Source organism: Myxine glutinosa, chromosome 4, assembly GCF_964187855.1.
Source record: "Myxine glutinosa chromosome 4, kmMyxGlut1.1, whole genome shotgun sequence".
NCBI classification, from domain to species: domain Eukaryota; kingdom Metazoa; phylum Chordata; class Myxini; order Myxiniformes; family Myxinidae; genus Myxine; species Myxine glutinosa.
Window position 1 is genome coordinate 196,349,556 of NC_136264.1, and position 17,466 is coordinate 196,367,021.

The following is a 17,466-nucleotide window of genomic DNA, read 5'->3' on the forward strand; positions in this document are numbered from 1 at the left end:
TCACCTGACGCATCATACGCACGACCATATTGGTCACCACTTACACCGGGTCCTCTTTCTCTTCGCTTCTCCTCCATCACCTGCGAATCCCTCATCCGGTTAATGAGCACATCATCACGATCCGAACACAGACTTTGGACCAATTCTTTTACTTCCTCCTTTATCTCTTTCTTATCCTCTCTCCGTCGCTTCTTAATTTCGCTCACCCCTTCTTCCACTTCTTCTAATTTCTGCTTCACCTCCTTCATCTCCTCGTGCGCCCCCTTAAGTTCTTCCTCTAACTCCACCTTATTTTTTTATATATGCTCCCGCACCTCCCGCTCTTTAACCTCCATCACCTCTACCACCTTGTTCATTTTCCTCGTCAGGTCCTCATGTACCGTCTGACACTCTTTTTTAATTACCCCTACGTCCTTTTTCATCTCCTTCTGTGTCGATTTTAAACCCTCTATTACCGCTGTGTTCTTCTTTACCTGGTCCCCCAACTCCTTTTGTCCCACTGTCAGTTGTTCTACTCCCAGCGTCAACTCCTCTATACCACCTTGCAATTTTACAGTCCCCTTTCTCACCTCCTTCTCCATGCGCTCCTTACAGTGCCTCACCTCCTCGCGCACTCGTCCGACCTCCTCACTCACACCTCTTCTGATCTCCTCTCCCATCACTTGCATCTCCTGCCCAGATGCCACCCTCATCTGCTCCATTTCCTCCCTGTGAGCATCCAATTTAGTTTCTACCCCCATTCTGACCCCCTCTATCTGCTGCCCCATTTTTTAAACTTCCCTTTCCGCTTGGTCCCTCATGTCCCTCAATTTGCCTTCCATACTGTTTTCTAACCCCTCTAACCCCTTTTTCATCCCTTCCATTTGATTCTCTTGAGCGGCCATTCTGTTTTCTACCCCCGTTAACCCCTCCTGTATTTCCCCTAATCTATTGTCTAATCCTTCTATTCTACTCCCTAACCCTCCGATCTGGGCCCCCATCCTTTGTTCTAACCGTTCCCCCATTTCTCCCATTTTGCCCCCCATTCTGCCCCCCAATCGCTCACTATCAGCCCTCATTTGCTCACTCTGAGCATCCATCCGGTTCCCCATTACCCCCATCATTCTGCTTTCCATTTCTTCGCTATTCTTGTCCATAAGGGCCTTCATTTGTATAAAAAAAAGGTTCACATCCACCAACGGCGCTGCTACGGTCGCGGGCGCAGTCGCCGTAGCCATGTGCGAGGCGCCATTTTGCGCGCCCGTAACCTCGTGCGCGAGGACGCCATTTTGCGAACCTGCCGCCCTCACTGCTTCGCTCTCCTCATGTTCCTCAATTTGGTCCTGGATCGACCCTGCCTCACTCTCCTCTACCGGAACCCAGCCGTCTTGATCTGCCATAGCGCGACTTTCAAAATTCGGGTTTTTTGTAAAACAAAATCAAATTTCGGTGTCTTTATAATTTTGACCAAATTTTTTCCTAGATGTTTTTTTTAAAAATTTGGTTCGGGCCTCGAATCTCACTCCTCGACACCAATTGTTACGATCGCGGTTTAGATGTTATGATGGGCCGAGCGGATGGTCCACCGCGACCTAACAGTTCCCCCGATTCTTCCCCAACTCACCCGATTCACCCAGACGTTGGCCAAATCGCGCTACGCTAAATCAATGATTGGAAAGGACACAACGACTGGGATAAATGAAACGACGCAAGGGGTACAGTTCTCAAGACCTCCGGAGGAGGATATAATTAGTGGTGGAGAAAAGGGGTAGATTACAAGGTAGAGTGAGGTAAAAGACACAGAAGAGATAGGCACTTAGATACAATCTTATCTACCCAGACAGACCACAGACAAATGGAACAAGGCTGACTTACACAGGGATTGATGGCAGGGAAGGACAGGTCGGTTGATAGCACAAGGTGCACCTTGGCTCGGGGACAGGATCAAGCACGGTCCAAAAGATGCAGGGAGGCCTCACAGCGCTCGGAGGTGGCGTCTTTCTTTCTCCAAGCTCAGCGCGCATCTGACGTCACCTCCCTCTTCCTGCGCATGCTCAGCGGGGAGTCACACACCCTCGGCTGGTTGGCTCCGCCCCAGATGGGACCGGTCCGCCGCTCCCATTGGGTGCGGGGGTTACCAGGCTCCGCCCTTGACGAGGAGCTGACAGCGAGCCCCTACGTGGTAACCCTGTCGAGCATATGTTCGATGGCGGCTCGTTGGAAAGGCCTGGTGCCCTCCCAACACCCCCTACCAACCAAGCCGGAGTGAGGACGCGCAGTCCCAGCGCCGCCGCCGTTGTTGTTGTTGTTGTTGTTGCTGAACCGTGAGGAAGAGCTGCGGGGAGGTATTGGGAGGTCCTAAACTTCCTAACGGTGCCATACAATCACATTCTGGTGCAACGAAGAGTCAGAATTAATGGAAACGAGTCCTTAACTGACATAGACTAAGAATAACTAGCAAGATGTCCTATAGTTGTCTTACATGAGATGCGGTGAACCTGGGCACGACATTTAATGGGGGAAATAGGGGGAGGTCGGGTCTACAGAGTGTTGTTTACAGAAAATGGGACTAGGGAATGGGGGATTGGGGATAGTTGGGAAGTATTGAGGAAATAGGGGAATATTTACAAGCGGATATGGATGGATGCAAATCCCATATCCGCAACAATATTATAACACAGGGAATTGGCCTACTAGAGTGGCCAGACGGAAGCCAAACAGTTCAATCTTGGTTTCATCAGACTACATTATCTTGTTTCTCACAGCCTGAGAGTCCTTTAGGTGCTTTTTTGCAAACTCCAAGCGGTCTTTCATGTGTCTTTCACTGAGGAGAGGCTTCTGTCTGGCCACTCTGCCATAAAGCCCAGATCGGTGGAATGTTGCAGTGATGGTTGTCCTTCTGGAAGTTTCTCTCATCTCCACACAGGATCTCTGGAGCTCAGCCAGAATGACCATCGGGTTCTTGGTCACCTCTCTTACCAAGGCCCTTCTCCCCGGATTGCTCAGTTTGGCCGGGCGGCCAGCTCTAGGAAGAGTCCTCGTTGTTCCAAACTTCTTCCATTTAAGAATTATGGAGGCCACTGTGCTCTTGGGAACCTTCAATGCAGCAGAATTTTTTTTGTAGGCTTCCCCAGATTTGTGCCTCGACACAATCCTGTCTCTGTTCTCTGCAGGCAGTTCCTTCGACCTCATGGCTTGGTTTTTGCTCTGATATGCATTGTCAGCTGTGAGACCTTATATAGACAGGTGTGTGCCTTTCCAAATCATGTCCAATCAATTGAATTTACCACAGGTGGACTCAAGTCAAGGTGTAGAAACATCTCAAAGATGATCAAGAGAAATGGGAGGCACCTTGGCTAAATTTCAAGTGTCATAGCAAAGGGTATGAATACTTATGTAAATGTGATATTTCAGTTTTTGTCTTTTTAATAAATTTGCAAAACTTTCCAAAATCCTGTTTTCTCTTTGTCAGTATGGGGTATTGAGTGTAGATTGATGAGGGAAAAATGAATTTAAACGATTTCAGCATAAGGCTGCAACATAACAAAATGTGAAAAAAGTGAAGGGGTATGAATACTTTCTGAATGCACTGTATGGCATTGACGATAACAGCTACAGCCTCAGTGTGCGAAGGAACAACCCAAGGAAGCGGAAACCATAAACTGCACCAATAATGCCTGTGCTGTCGAGCAAGATGACTCGCTTGTAATCATGTGGACAATTGTATTATTTACAAGGGATTGCCTTTCCTCGAAGAAAGAAGAGCCATTTGCTTTGACTGTGAGCCCTTGGATGCTCTCCCCGGCACTTCGGCTCCCCACTGATGTGACAGAGTGGCTCGAACAATGCCCTTTGAATGGCACATTTCTTCTTATGTTAGGGCCAAAAAATGGTTTGTAAACCATGTAGATGTACAGTGCCTGAAAGTATTCACACACCTTGACTTTTTTCATATTTCTGTTGTGTTTCAGCCTGAATTTAAAATGGATTAAATCGAGATTTTTTTTTACACATAATACCCCATAATGTCGAAGTGGAATTTATGTTTCAGATTTATTTTCAAGATAATTCAACATGAAAAGCTGAAATGTCTTGAGTGAATAAGTATTCAACCCGTTTGCTATGACACTCCAAATTAAGCTCAGGGGCATCCAAATTCCTTTGATCATACTTGAGATGTCTCTACAACTTGAATGGAGTCCACCTGTGGCCAATTCAATTGATTGGACATGATTTAGAAAGAAACACCTTTCTGTGTAAGGTCCCACAGTTGACAGTGCATGTCAGAGCAGAAAGTCCACCATGACGTCTAAGGAAATGTCTGTATATCTCCGAGATGGAATTGTGAGGAGGCATAGATCTGGGGAAGGGTATAAAACAATTTCTGGTGTGTTGAAAGTTCTCAAGAGCACAGAGAGCTCCATCATTCGGAAATAAAAATAATATGGACCTACCCAGACTCTTCCTGGAGGTGGCCGTCCGACCAAACTGAGCAACCGAGGAAGGACATTGGACCAAGAACCCAATGACTACTCTGACAGAACTACAGCGTTCCTTGGCTGAGATGGGAGAACTTGCTGGAAGGACAACAGTCTCTGCAGAACTTCACAAATCTAGGCTTTATTGGAGTGGCCAGACAGAAGCCACTCCTGAGAAAAAGTCGCATGACAGCACACCTGGATTTTGCAAAAAGGCACATGAAAGACTCTGAGAGCATGAGGCAAAATATTCTGTGGTCTGATGAGACGAAAATTCAACTCTTTGGCCTGAATACAAAGCACTATGTCGGGCGGAAACCCAGCACAGCTTATCACCCATCTAACACCATCCCTCCCGTGAAGCATGATGGTGGCAGTATCATGCTATGGGGATGCTTTTCAGCGGCAAGGACTGGGAGACTTGTAAGCATAGAGGGAACAATGAATGGAGTCAAATACTAGGCAAATCCTTGAGGAGAACGTGCTTCAGGGTGCAAAACCCCTTAGACTGTTGGGAAGATTTACATTCCATCAAGACAATGATCCCAAGCATACAGCCAAAATAACACTGGAATGGCTTCAGAACAAGAACGTGAAAATTATTGAGTGGCCCAACCAAAGCCCAGAATTTAATCCCATTGATAATCTGTGGAAAGACTTGAAAATTGGTGTTCACGGACGCTCCCTATCAAACTTTACAGAGCTTGAGCAAATCTGCAAGGAAGAATAGGAGAAACTCCCCAAATCCAGATGTGCAAACCTGACATAGACACACCCAATAATGACTCAAAACTTTAACGGCTGCCAAAGGTGCTTCTACTAAGTATTAACTCAGGGGGTTGAATACTTACTGTATGTAAATTAGATATTTCTGTATTTCATATTTTATTATTTTGTAAAAAAAAATTAAAACTCCACTTTGACATTATGGGTATTATGTGTGGATCAGTGACAAAAAAAATCTCAATTGAAACCATTTTAAATTCAGGTTGTAACACAACAAAATGTGAAAAGGTCAAGAGGTTTGAATACTTTCTGAAGGCACTGTATTTGATGAAACATTGTTTATTAAAAAAAACAGCTTAATGAAATCAGGATATGATCATGCCATTTTGAGAATTTCATTTGCACCGCCCCTTTTACCACTAACCTCGCCCACCTTGATGTCTCGGCCCCACCCCACCCAACATTTTTGCCTTGTTTGTAGGACTTACACTTGCAGACTTGACGGAAAAAAAGAAGAATATGTTCGGTTGGTTCAGCCACTCATCGGAAACTCATGGTGGGTACTCTTCGGCAATTCTAATCCCTGCCCCACCTCAACCCCCATAATAATCGGGTATTGTGCATTGATGATAGCTCATGCAAATAAATGTTTATATGATGAGATAGTCAGTATTTTGTGAATATAAGTACTTTCCTTCATAGTATTTGCTTGTTTCTTTGATTTTCTTTTCTCCCCCCTACCTCTCACGAACATCTTACTCTTTGTCCAACGTTTTAAAAACAAAACAAACAAATAAACAAACAAAAAAAATTTTTTTATTACTTCTTTCTCTCTTCCCGGACACGTGCTTGTTCGCTCTCCTCCTCGTCTCGACTTATGCCCCGCCCCCTATATCTCGTTTTTCTTCCACCTCTGCTCCTTTCTCAAATCCACGTCCTCACTTAGAGACTTTTCCCAGATTATTTTTCATGGTTTTGTTTAAATATTATTTAAATATGTTTTAAACCGCAGCCGTGATGCTGACGCCGCCCTGTAATACAAATGTAATACAAATGTAATACAAATGGTGGTGGGATGATGAAGTTGGAAAGAGGATTGACGAGAAGAGGAAGAAGTTCACGGAGTGGCAGAAGGCGAAGGGAACGGGAGCAGAAACAGCAGAGCATGAAAGTTATAAGGCAGCCAAGAAGGCTGCAAAGAAAGAGGCAGCAAAGGCGCAGGAGGCATGCAGGCAAATGTCCGGAGAACGCTTGGATTCGGAAGAGGGTCAGAGAGCAGTATTCAGGATTGCAAAGCAGATAGCAAAAGAGAGGTGTGATGTGATGGGGGTGAGTTGCTTGAAGGATGAAGTGGGACAAATCGTTGTCGACCCAGATGGAATTAAAGGAAGATGGAAAAGATATATGGAAATGCTGTTGAATACAGAGAATGAATGGGATGGCAACATAGAGAGTAACCCAGTTTTAGGACCGGCAGAGAAGATAACTGAGAAGGAAGTTGAGGAAGCGATAAAAGCAATGAAGAGTAGAAAAGCGGGAGGGCCGACGGTTGTGGGAGATATGTTGAAGGCAGCAGGAAGTTGGGGTGTGAAGAGAATGACAGAGATCTGTAATCTGGTGGTGAAAGAAGGCCGCATTCCAGTGGATTGGGAACTGAGTACCCTCGTCCCTCTATACAAGGGGAAAGGTGACCCTCTGGAGTGTGGCTCGTACCGAGCGATAAAGTTATTGGAGCATGGAATGAAGGTATTGGAAAGGGTGTTGGAGAGGAGGATAAGGAAGAAAGTGAAGATCGACGAAATGCAGTTTAGATTTAAGCCAGGAAGAGGAACGACAGATGCACTTTTCATTGTGAGGCAGTTGCAGGAGAAGTAAATGGAGAAGAGGAAGAAGTTGTTTCTTGGGTTTGCTGATCTGGAGAAAGCATTCGATAGGGTTCCACGCAAAGTATTGACATGGGCATTGAGGAAGCTAGGAGTGGAGGAATGGTTGATCAGAGTAGTGATGGCAATGTACAAAAGAGCGTGCACAGCTGTAAGGACGAAGGACGGGAACAGTGGTGAGTTTGAGGTGAAGGTGGGAGTGCATCAGGGGTCGGTACTAAGTCCACTACTATTTGTAGCTGTGATGGAGGTGCTGGCTCAGAACGTAAAGGAGGGTTTACCGTGGGAGTTGTTGTATGCTGATGATCTGGTGTTGATTGCGGAAAGTATGGATGGATTGAAGGAAAAGATGAACAAGTGGAAGGAATGTATGGAGACAAAAGGTCTGAAGGTGAATATCGGAAAGACGAAGGTGATGGCAAGTGGTAAAGCATGTGATGAGGTGGAAAGAACTGGGAAGTGGCCCTGTGCTGTGTTTAGGAAGGGTGTCGGAGTGAACTCCATTCAATGTACAATGTGCGCTGAGTGGGTTCATCAAAAATGTAGTGGTCTGATAGGGTCATTAACCAGTGTGGCAGCTACATTCAAATGTAAGGTGTGCACAGAGGGAGCTGCAGATGGAGGAAATGTTGAGTTGGATCTTGGAGACGGCGTGAAGCTGGAAGGTGTGAAAACATTTTGCTACCTCGGAGACATGCTGAATGGAGAAGGTGGATCAGACTCGGCAACGGTTGCTGGAGTGAGATGTGCATGGAAGAAGTTTCGGGAACTGAGTGGCGTGCTGATGAGGAGGGGAGTGTCGTTGAAGCTGTAGGTAAAGGTGTATGCTGCATGTGTGAGAAGTGTTATGATTTATGGGAGCGAGACATGGGTAATGAACGTAGAGCAGCAACGAAGGTTGGAAAGGGTGGAAATGCGAATGGTTCGATGGATGTGTGGAGTATCGTTGAGAGAGAGGAAGACAAATGATGAATTGCGAGAGATGATGGGAATAGAGCCTGTGATTGATGCTGTGAAGAGGAACAGGTTGAGATGGTTTGGTCATGTGTTGAGGAAGGATGAAAGTGACTGGTTGAGAAGAGTGATGGAAATGAATGTAGAAGGAAGCAGAGGACGGGGAAGTCCGAGAAAGACTTGGCTAAAGATGGTGGAAGAAGAAATGCGGGCAAGGGGGTTAACAAGGAGAGATGCAGAAAATAGGGCAAAATGGAGAAGATTGTCATGGGGACCGCAAGGCTAACCCCCGCTCTAGTAGGGAAAATGGCCTTTAAAATGCATGTTGTTTGTTTGTTGTTATGAGATAGGTTTGATTCCCATCCTCGTAATTTTATATGCGAGGTAACGGGCAAGTTGGACAGACAAACGGCTTAAGTTGGCATGGCATTGGGGAGGTGAAGGATATATTGGTGTATCATGTTTACTTTGACATGCAGGTTAAGAGAATGGAGAAACATATTAGGCAATGCATGTGGACAGGTCTTAGTAAAATTTTATGATGCTGCTGTGATGGGACAAATGTCTTTTTACCATGAATGGGCTTTTACCATGGACAAGTCATGAACATTTCCCTGGCTGAGAACCGGTCTCACACCGACCGGTCACCGCTCCATCAGAGGGTGCTGTAGATAAGATCAGAAATTTAGAATTTGGCAAGTGTACCAGCACAAGGTGGTCTACTATTTTTGAAAGGCACCATATGATCTTTAATGTCCAGAAGTAAATTCTAACAGATGTGACAGCCGGCTTAACGTTCGTCCAAAGGACAGTCATACGCCTTCATGGATATAATCAATAAAACGTTAATTGAGGTATGCTCACTGCCGTGGGAAAGGAGAAGCTGACGTTTCGGACATTAACCCCTCATCAGTGTCAAAGAGGCTCTGGCAGGGCGAAATAGGCTGTTTTACTCTGATCAAGGATTCATGCCCAAAATGTCAGGATCTTGCTTCCCACAGAGGTTAGCATACCTCAATCAACATCCTTTTGATTTCATTCATCATTCTACCTGACCACCAATGTAGTGTGAGTAAGATTGAGAGTAAGACTACGGTAGTTCTTCATGCTTGTTGATGCATTGTCCTGCCTGCAAAACTCCAGGAAGGCATCGAACCAATTCATGGGAGTGTGGCTGGTATTCATTTTGACTTACACTTGCAGACCAACCCTAACCATAACGCCTCGCAAGGATGACAAGCTGAGTCACCACACCTGGTGTTATTTAACGGCTTGGCACGGGCTAAAACTCAAGGCCCTAATATCTTATACCAGCCACATTAACCATCAAGTCAGCACCAGGCTGAACCCAGACGTGACAGCTCAAAGATGAGTACTTCAACTCCGAGTCATCCTGCCAGCACCATTTGATGTTACTAGACTTACCTGTCCGTCGCTCTGGTGACGGGTTTGGAAATAAAATGAAGCGAAACATGCAGAAAATGGATCTTCCATAACATGTTCTTGTTGTTGTTGTTGTTGTTGTTGTTGTTGTTGTTGCTGCTTTCATTTTTCGTGTTTTCCTTCAGTGCACCTTTATGTATTTTTCCATTTCTTTGGGCAATATTACTATATGTAATTTTATGTGCTCCTTCTGTGTCCTTTGAAAGGGTTCCTGCTGTCGTAGAATAATAAATATTACCATTTGAACCGCGACATAAAGCTAAAATTTCCGCTTCTTCTTCTTCAATACCGGAAAGAGGCTTTTGGAAACACCCATATTTATGATTAAAGTACCCAAATTGTGTTCCAAGTAAATGGATTATTAGCTTTCCAACCAAATAAATCGGTTATTAGCTTTCCGACAGACCATCTTAATTATTCTACGACAGGAGGAACCGCTAAAGCTCGAGGTCGTGCTGCTTCTTCTTTCTACGCTTGGCACACATACACATACACACGCACGGATGCATCTCCTTTTAGTAAGAGATGAATAAACCCAAAACGAGCACACACAGTTGGTGCTGTCAGAACCGGAGGCTTTCGGTACAAGCAATACCTCTCAGGCCACTTTTTACCGAGTGATCTTTCAAGTGGTGCCACAATCACTCCCTTTGCCCAGTCCATCAGGAGCAAATGGCTGACCGAAAAGGTGCAGCCATTCTGATGGCTTCTGATGATGTACTTCTGATGATGTACTGAGCAATTGTGCAAAACAAAATCAAAGAATGCCACACAGAATGTATTCATGTTGGTTAAAAATAGTTATGCTTAAAAGCCACAGATGCTTCTTAGCCCCCTTAGCATAGTAGTCAAAGCATGAGTGATGCTCCTCACTCCCCACTGATGTGACAGAGTGGCTCGAAGAATGCCCTTTGCATGGCACATTTCTTCTTATGTTAGGGCCAAAAAATGGTTTGTAAAGCATGTATATGTACAGTGCCTGAAAGTATTCACACCCCTTGACCATTTCATATTTTTGTTGTGTTTCAGCCTGAATTTAAAATGGATGAAATCGTGATATTTTTGTCACTGATCTACACATAATACCCCATAAAAGTGATTCTAAGAGCATAATAATGGTCTGCACTCCCCTTGACATACCTCGAACAGCCAGCCTGCCTGCCAGCGACGTCGATTCTCTGAACACGGGAGCAACAACTGCAAAGGAGAACCAAAGCTGCTGCAGCCGAATGATGTACGTATCGCAGGTGTAATCACATCGATGAATGTCGCAGATTGTTGTATGAAAATTGATAAAGTTTACAAAAGTTTGAGATGGTTTACTGGATAGCATGGCACGTCTGCAGTCAGTGGACATTAAGCAACTGCTTCACCTGCATTTCATCGTTACCTCCGCCACAAAGGTAACAAGGAAATGCAAGTGAAGCAGCTGCAATCAGCTTTGCCTGCTTCGACAAAGATGAAATGATTCGATTTTTATGAAGATCTGAATCCAGATCTGGATCCAAGAATGTTTTAAGTGATTCTTCATCGTTGAGCGAGAGGGCCAAAAACGATACACAGGGTGAGTCAAAAGTAGCGCCCGATTTCTGTTTATATACATATACAGTATATATATATATATATATATATATATATATATATATATATATATATATATATATATATATATATATATATATATATATATATATATACATAAACAGAAAATATATATATATTTCTGTCAGTTGATTGTTTGTTTGACATTTGTATTACAGTGTACAAGAAGGTATAAATAAATGAAGGACATGTTTATCTAACCATTTATTCGGGGGAAAATTATTACGGAAGTGTACCAAGCTGTTTTACTTGCGATTTTATAAGTGCCTCCCTCGTGATTGATGCACAATTGCAGCCAAGCAGGCACAGAGTGGCACACACGCTTGCAGAGTTCGATATCAATTTCCTCAAACTTTGCAGTGATTTGAGCCTTCAATTCCTGAATGGTACGAGGCTTTTCACGATAAACAAGGTCTTTCATGAGCCCCCAAAGATAGAAATCTGGAGGTGTAAGGTCTGTGGAGCATGCCGGCCACTCGATCGGACCGCGGCAGCCGATCCACTTTCCGGGAAAGTTTTCATCAAGCCTTTGACGAACATGACGTCCTTAATGAGGTGGAGCTCCATCTTGCTGGAAATAACAGTCCTGATCTTGTACCCTGGGCCAAAAGAAGGTTTGCAGCATATCCAGGTAAATTTATGCAGTGACAGATCCCTCAAAGAAAAAGGGTCCAATTATCCCTAATGGAGATATGGCTGCCCAAACTATCACGCCAGGTAAATTTACCTCCTTCTCAACTGTCTCTTGGGTTCTCCGCAGCCCAGTAGACACAATTGTGTCTGTTAATTGTGCCGTTAAGCTTAAAACATGCCTCATCTGACCATGTCACATCACATCTGACCATTTGCGGACTCGGCGAACTCCACTCGGGCTTTGACCAGATGTTGTCTGGCATTGTGTCCTTTTCGTCAAGTTTAGCTAAGAACTCTTCGCAAAATTGAAGATGTCGGTCGTCATCTCCATCATGAAGGGCATGCACTAATCGTGGAATGTAAGGTTTCCAGTTTTTCTGGTGAAGGATACGGATAACACTTGATTGGCTCACTTCCATTTCTGCAGATAAACGGCGAGTTGACTTTTGCGGACTTTGTTCCAGTCTCCTGATGGCTTCTTCAGCCTTAGCTACATTCGTTGCCGTTTTCGGACGACCGGACTTCTTTTCAGTTGCTACCGACCCTGTTGCTTCAAATTTCTCGACAATCAATCGTATGTTTCTTTCCTGGGGTGGGTTAATATCGAATTCCTGTGCCAAACGGCGTGCCGCCATCGTTGGTTGTTCATTACATTTGTAGTAATGTTTCACGGCCGCAATGCGTTGATTCATTGAAAGGTAATTCATGGTTCAATTTGGTGCAACTTCAGTAACTTTCCAAACTCTCAGCAATAACCTGCAAAACAAAAACAAAAATAAATAAATTAAGAAAATTAATGATCTGCAATACAATTATTAACAACATGACATCCCAGAAAGAATCTGACAGCCGAAAAAACAGAAATCTGGCGCGGGCGCTACTTTTGATTCACCCTGTATAACAGGATGTCTCAAAAAGTTATGGACGAATTCGGATGAAACTTGGTGGACAGGTTGGGTGTGTGAAAAGGACGAAATGATTCGATTTTGGTGAAGACCAGATGCGGATCTGGATACGAGAATATTTTCATTTTACAGTGATTCTTCACCCTTGATAGATGCAGCCAAAACGATATGTAGCACGATATCTGAAAAAGTTTTGAATGAGTTTTGACAAAATTTGGTGGATTAATTGTTTAGGTGACAAGAAGAAGCCGATTTGATTTTGGTTTATGTCCGGATGCAGATCCGACCCATCAGTGGAATACCAAACATAAACTGTTCAGCTTGGCGGAAGTATGCTCTCGACCGAGTGCCGTTCGAGTTATAGATTAAATGGTTTGTATATTGAAAAGTATGTCATGTGCACGCAATGATGTGTACAAATAAGGATTGGCCTTTCAGCATTCCTATCTGAACCCCTGTCTCATGATACAGATGAGCTCAGGTTAAAATACCATCAATTATAGGTGCTTGTCTGTTGTCTACTGATGCCTTTGAGGTTAATGTAAAAGTACATTGATTTCCATTAATGTTCATGCATGTGATACACGTACCAGCTTTTCCATGAGACTTTGATCCCTGGAAAAACTCTAAAAATCTATATTCATATTTACACTACATTTAATGAATTGTAACTATATCTGACATTTAATGAATTGCTGGTGCAGTAAAAATAAATAAATATATATATATACACAAAGAATTAAGTTAAGCACCCCCCCCCGTTTTTTTACAACCTCGCACATTACAAGTTTGTTGTCGTCAAAACAGTGTAATATACCCATGATATTGCTATATTTTCTGGAGAAGTGATATTATGGTCACATAAAAACATAACAATCATGCCGTTTTCAATATTTTATTCTGAATAATTTAAGGTGAAATTTTTTGGGAATTTTAGGCATATTTTCACCTCAATTTAAGTATGGAGCTATAGGTCCATCACGGACAGTGTGGATGACGTTTATGTTTTCTAACGTACAGTCATTGTTCTGAGAAGACCTCTAGCGATCTTTGCGTCAATAACGTGTGTAGGACCCACGTTATCGGATCACTGACTCAACCCTACGTCTCATAGACCCTGTAAGCCGTCGTATGCGTTGCTGTGGCAGGTTGTTCCATTCCCGATGTAATGCACGTTCCAATTCATCCAGATTGGCTATTGGAGGGACCATCTTCGCAATTTGCCAATGTATACATATACACAAAGAATATATATTAGGGGGTGCTTAACTTCATTCTTTGTGTAGGGGTGCTTAACTTAATTCTTTGTGTATATATATACAGTCACGTGAAAAAGTAAGTACACCCCATGTAAAGTTTTGACTTTTTCAACATATTTCAAAATACAGCTATTTGATCTTCATTTCAACAATATTGTCGCGCAACCGCCGAAATTAATATCTGGCGGTCGCGGATTGCCGATCACGAAGGCTTTAACTCCGAGGTGGAAACTCAATGGCGGATTCCAAAATCTAAAACACCTAAGCGCGCGGAATGGAGGGAAGCGGCGCAAGTCCCCGCAGCCTTAACTGTGAAATCAACCACCCGGTAAACTGCGTTCAGGTATTTGTACAAAAAGTAATATAAGGGTTTATTCAATGAAAGCAAGGACAGGAAAAGCACGCACCGGTAAATCTAATATCCGAATCAGGACGTCCCCACTCACACTTCAGATACAAACGAGGCGCTGCGAACTAAAGAAAAGAAACACGTTCGTTGTGTAAAATGTAATCGCGGATGCGGCCTTATCTTGTCTTGTCGTCTTGTCCGTCCAATCTCCGCTGCACACCACGAGGTCCCTTGCTCCAGCGCCCCAGCACCGCAAAGGCCCGGGCCAGCGCCAACTCCAGGCTCCTCATCGACCCCAACGAGGTCCATGCATCAAAGGTCCAATGCAGGGCTGCACTAAGCAAGCGAACTCCACTCGGGCTCGGACTCACAAGCCAACTCTCAAGCCAACCAGGTTCAGGACTCTCTCAACTCGGGATCGCACCGGGACTCCAACTGAACGACTCTCTCTCTCTCTCTCTCTCTCTCTCTCTGCTGCCCAAAACGAACTCTCGATCCAACTCTCTCATGCACACGAACTCTTGACTCAGATCTGAACTCTCCATTCGTGCGCACCTCAAACGAACTCTCCCGTTCTGAACTCCCCCAAAAATGGCGTCCGGCCCCCGTTAATATCCCTGGCCGGTGACGTCAGCATTGGCGCACTGCTCTGCCAATCAGAGCCTCCACCGACTCGCCGGCTCATCCAGGGGCACGCCCCCTGCGCCACTCTCACTCCCGTCCCCTACTCCTTGGTCACAGCACGTGCTATGCGAGGCGGGTAGGCCTCTCGGAGGTGCAAATGGTGGCGGCCATTATCGGCGGTGTCCGAGCCCGATTTCTTCCTAAGTCATGTCAGGGGGGAAGGGCGTCATTAATGTTGTACTAAAGGTCCTAACTAGTGTCTATGTGGTCTGCAGTGCCAAAATGGACAGAGGTTTGGTTACCAGGTGAGACATACAAGGGCTCTACTCATTAACCCCTACACTACTTAACACACGAATCTCCTCGTAGATTCACAATCATACATCTTAGCCGACAAAACACCTACATATGACTTATTACAGTTAGATTCCCTATCGAGACAGTCGAAGCATGTTACCTACTCAGATCTACCCTGCTCTACATATATCACTACCCAAATTCGTAACAATATTGAAAGATAAAGGTGATATAATATAACAAATATCATGAAACATTTACATTTAGTAGTCCATTGCATAATTTAAATAAACATTAATGCAAATTTCGCATGTGGAAATTTGAATTGGCAACACCGAGTTAATTATATTTCTATCTTTATTTGGGAGTTGAGAGGATTGCAGTGATAATGTCATTATATTTAATTATTTATTGTTAAGATATCAAATGTTGAAGTTTTCTTTCTGCAAATTTGATCAGTGGTACAGGTACATGAGTATTACTTTCATAATGCTTTTCTTGTTGTTTTTTCTATTTTCAGGTTTTCTATTTCCAGGTCAAAGTTCAGGTATGTTTGAAAGCACACTAAGGTTGGATAACATATAATCCAAAGTTGGATAACAGAGTTGTTATTATTTGTTACAGGTTTATTAAAACACACTTTCCACTCTTAGAGGGACAGGCCTAACACAGGATGTGTTGGGCCTGTCCCTCTCAGAGTAAAAACAAGTAAACAAGAATATTAAAGTGATAGACACATACCAAGTGTAGCAATTATGTTTCTGGAGGATTTATTATCTCCAAAAATAAACTAAGGGGTCGTGAAAGCAAATGGTTCCTTTTAGTCTTGGCAGTCATGTGCTGTGTCTATTGTTTCCTTTGACACCACGTGATCTGCTTTGTACTGGGTGATTTGGAGGTGGAGCGCCTGCGCAGTAGATAGCTTGGCATGATGCGAATAAACCCGCTTGCTCCTCATACCTTGTGCTGATTACATGATTACTGGGTAGAGAGAGGAATGGTAGGGAATTGGGATGGGAATGTAGAAACAATTGCAAAAGGGGAATTGGACACACTTCCTGTGTTTGGACACATTTCCACAAAGGGCAATTGGACAAAAAGGGGGAAAAAAGCAACAACACGAGATTCTGGCCAACCTCAAGAATGAACTTTCAAACTTGTCTCATTCCTCAAAAACCTGGTAGCACCATGTTAAGTCTGTCTGTGGTGTATGATCCACATCCATCACTTTCCTCACTTCAAATGGCACCAAAGCCGACTCCGCTCGTGACAAGGCCGAATGCCTCAATTCTGTGTTTCTTTCCAAATCTTGTCCCCAACCCCTCACTCTCTGTACCCACTTTTCCCAGCGTACCGAACTGCTCCTGGACTCTGTATTTTGCACCTGAGAAGGTGAAGTTTCTGGTAATTATCGACACTGACCCGGCAACTGGACCGGATGGCATCAGCTCTCGTGTCCTAAAAGCCTGCTCTGATGCTCTTGCACATCCTCTTTCTGCTGTGTTCACCTTAACATTTGCCCGAGGTAATCTTCCACCTGCTTGGAAGTCAGGCAACATTACTGTATTACATAAAAAGGTGCAAAAACAATCCATTTATCTGCAGACCTATCACCTTATATCCAATCACCAGAAAGGTCATGAAATTTATTATCGCAGTTGACATCAAATCCTTTCTTTTCTCCAACAACCTCCACTCAGATCATCACTTCGGATTCAGACCAGGTCACTCTACCTTAGACCTCCTGCAGAACGACATGCTGCCTCTGCTCTCCCAACAATGGATGGAGGGATGTTGGCCCTCAATCTCAGACATGAGATCAGGGCCGTCTCTCCAGACATACAATCTTGAGCATCCAATAGTCTGGCACACCGCTTTGCTCTCAAAACTCCATGCCTATTTATTCAAGACCATCTCCACACATGGATTATTCAATTCCTCCTCTGTCGTAGCCAATACTAAGCTCTCATCAGACTCATAACATCACGTTTCCCTGTCAAGGCAGTACCTTTGGCCCTATTCCTAATCTTCATCAACGATCTGTCTGACTCTCTGCAAAACCCTCTGTATCTCCTTGCAGATGACTCCATCCTGAGCATCTTCTCTTCTGGACTTGGTTATGACTAACTTCCCTGAAAATGTCTGCTGCTCTTCTTCTGCTCCAATCGGCTCTTCTGATCTTGTGCTTGTTAAAGTGGACATCTCTCTAACCATTCTCAGAGAGCCTCCTCAGCGTCGACGAGTCTGGCATTTCACTCAGGCCAACTGGCACGGTCTTCAAGCAGCCATCAATCATCTGGACTGGTCTCCCATCTCGACCGCCTCTGACATCAA

The 17,466-nt window shown here is 44.1% G+C and overlaps 1 protein-coding gene across 1 annotated transcript in view; it reads left to right on the forward strand.

Moving 5' to 3' along the window:
- The window catches only part of LOC137426005 (voltage-dependent L-type calcium channel subunit alpha-1D-like), a 545,673-nt gene that overhangs the window by 321,566 nt on the left and 206,641 nt on the right, over positions 1-17,466 (forward strand). The window contains 4 exon segments of the mRNA XM_078775346.1: positions 7,932-7,946; positions 10,403-10,414; positions 10,613-10,697; positions 15,653-15,679. Coding sequence (XP_078631472.1) covers positions 7,932-7,946; positions 10,403-10,414; positions 10,613-10,697; positions 15,653-15,679 — 139 coding nt within the window.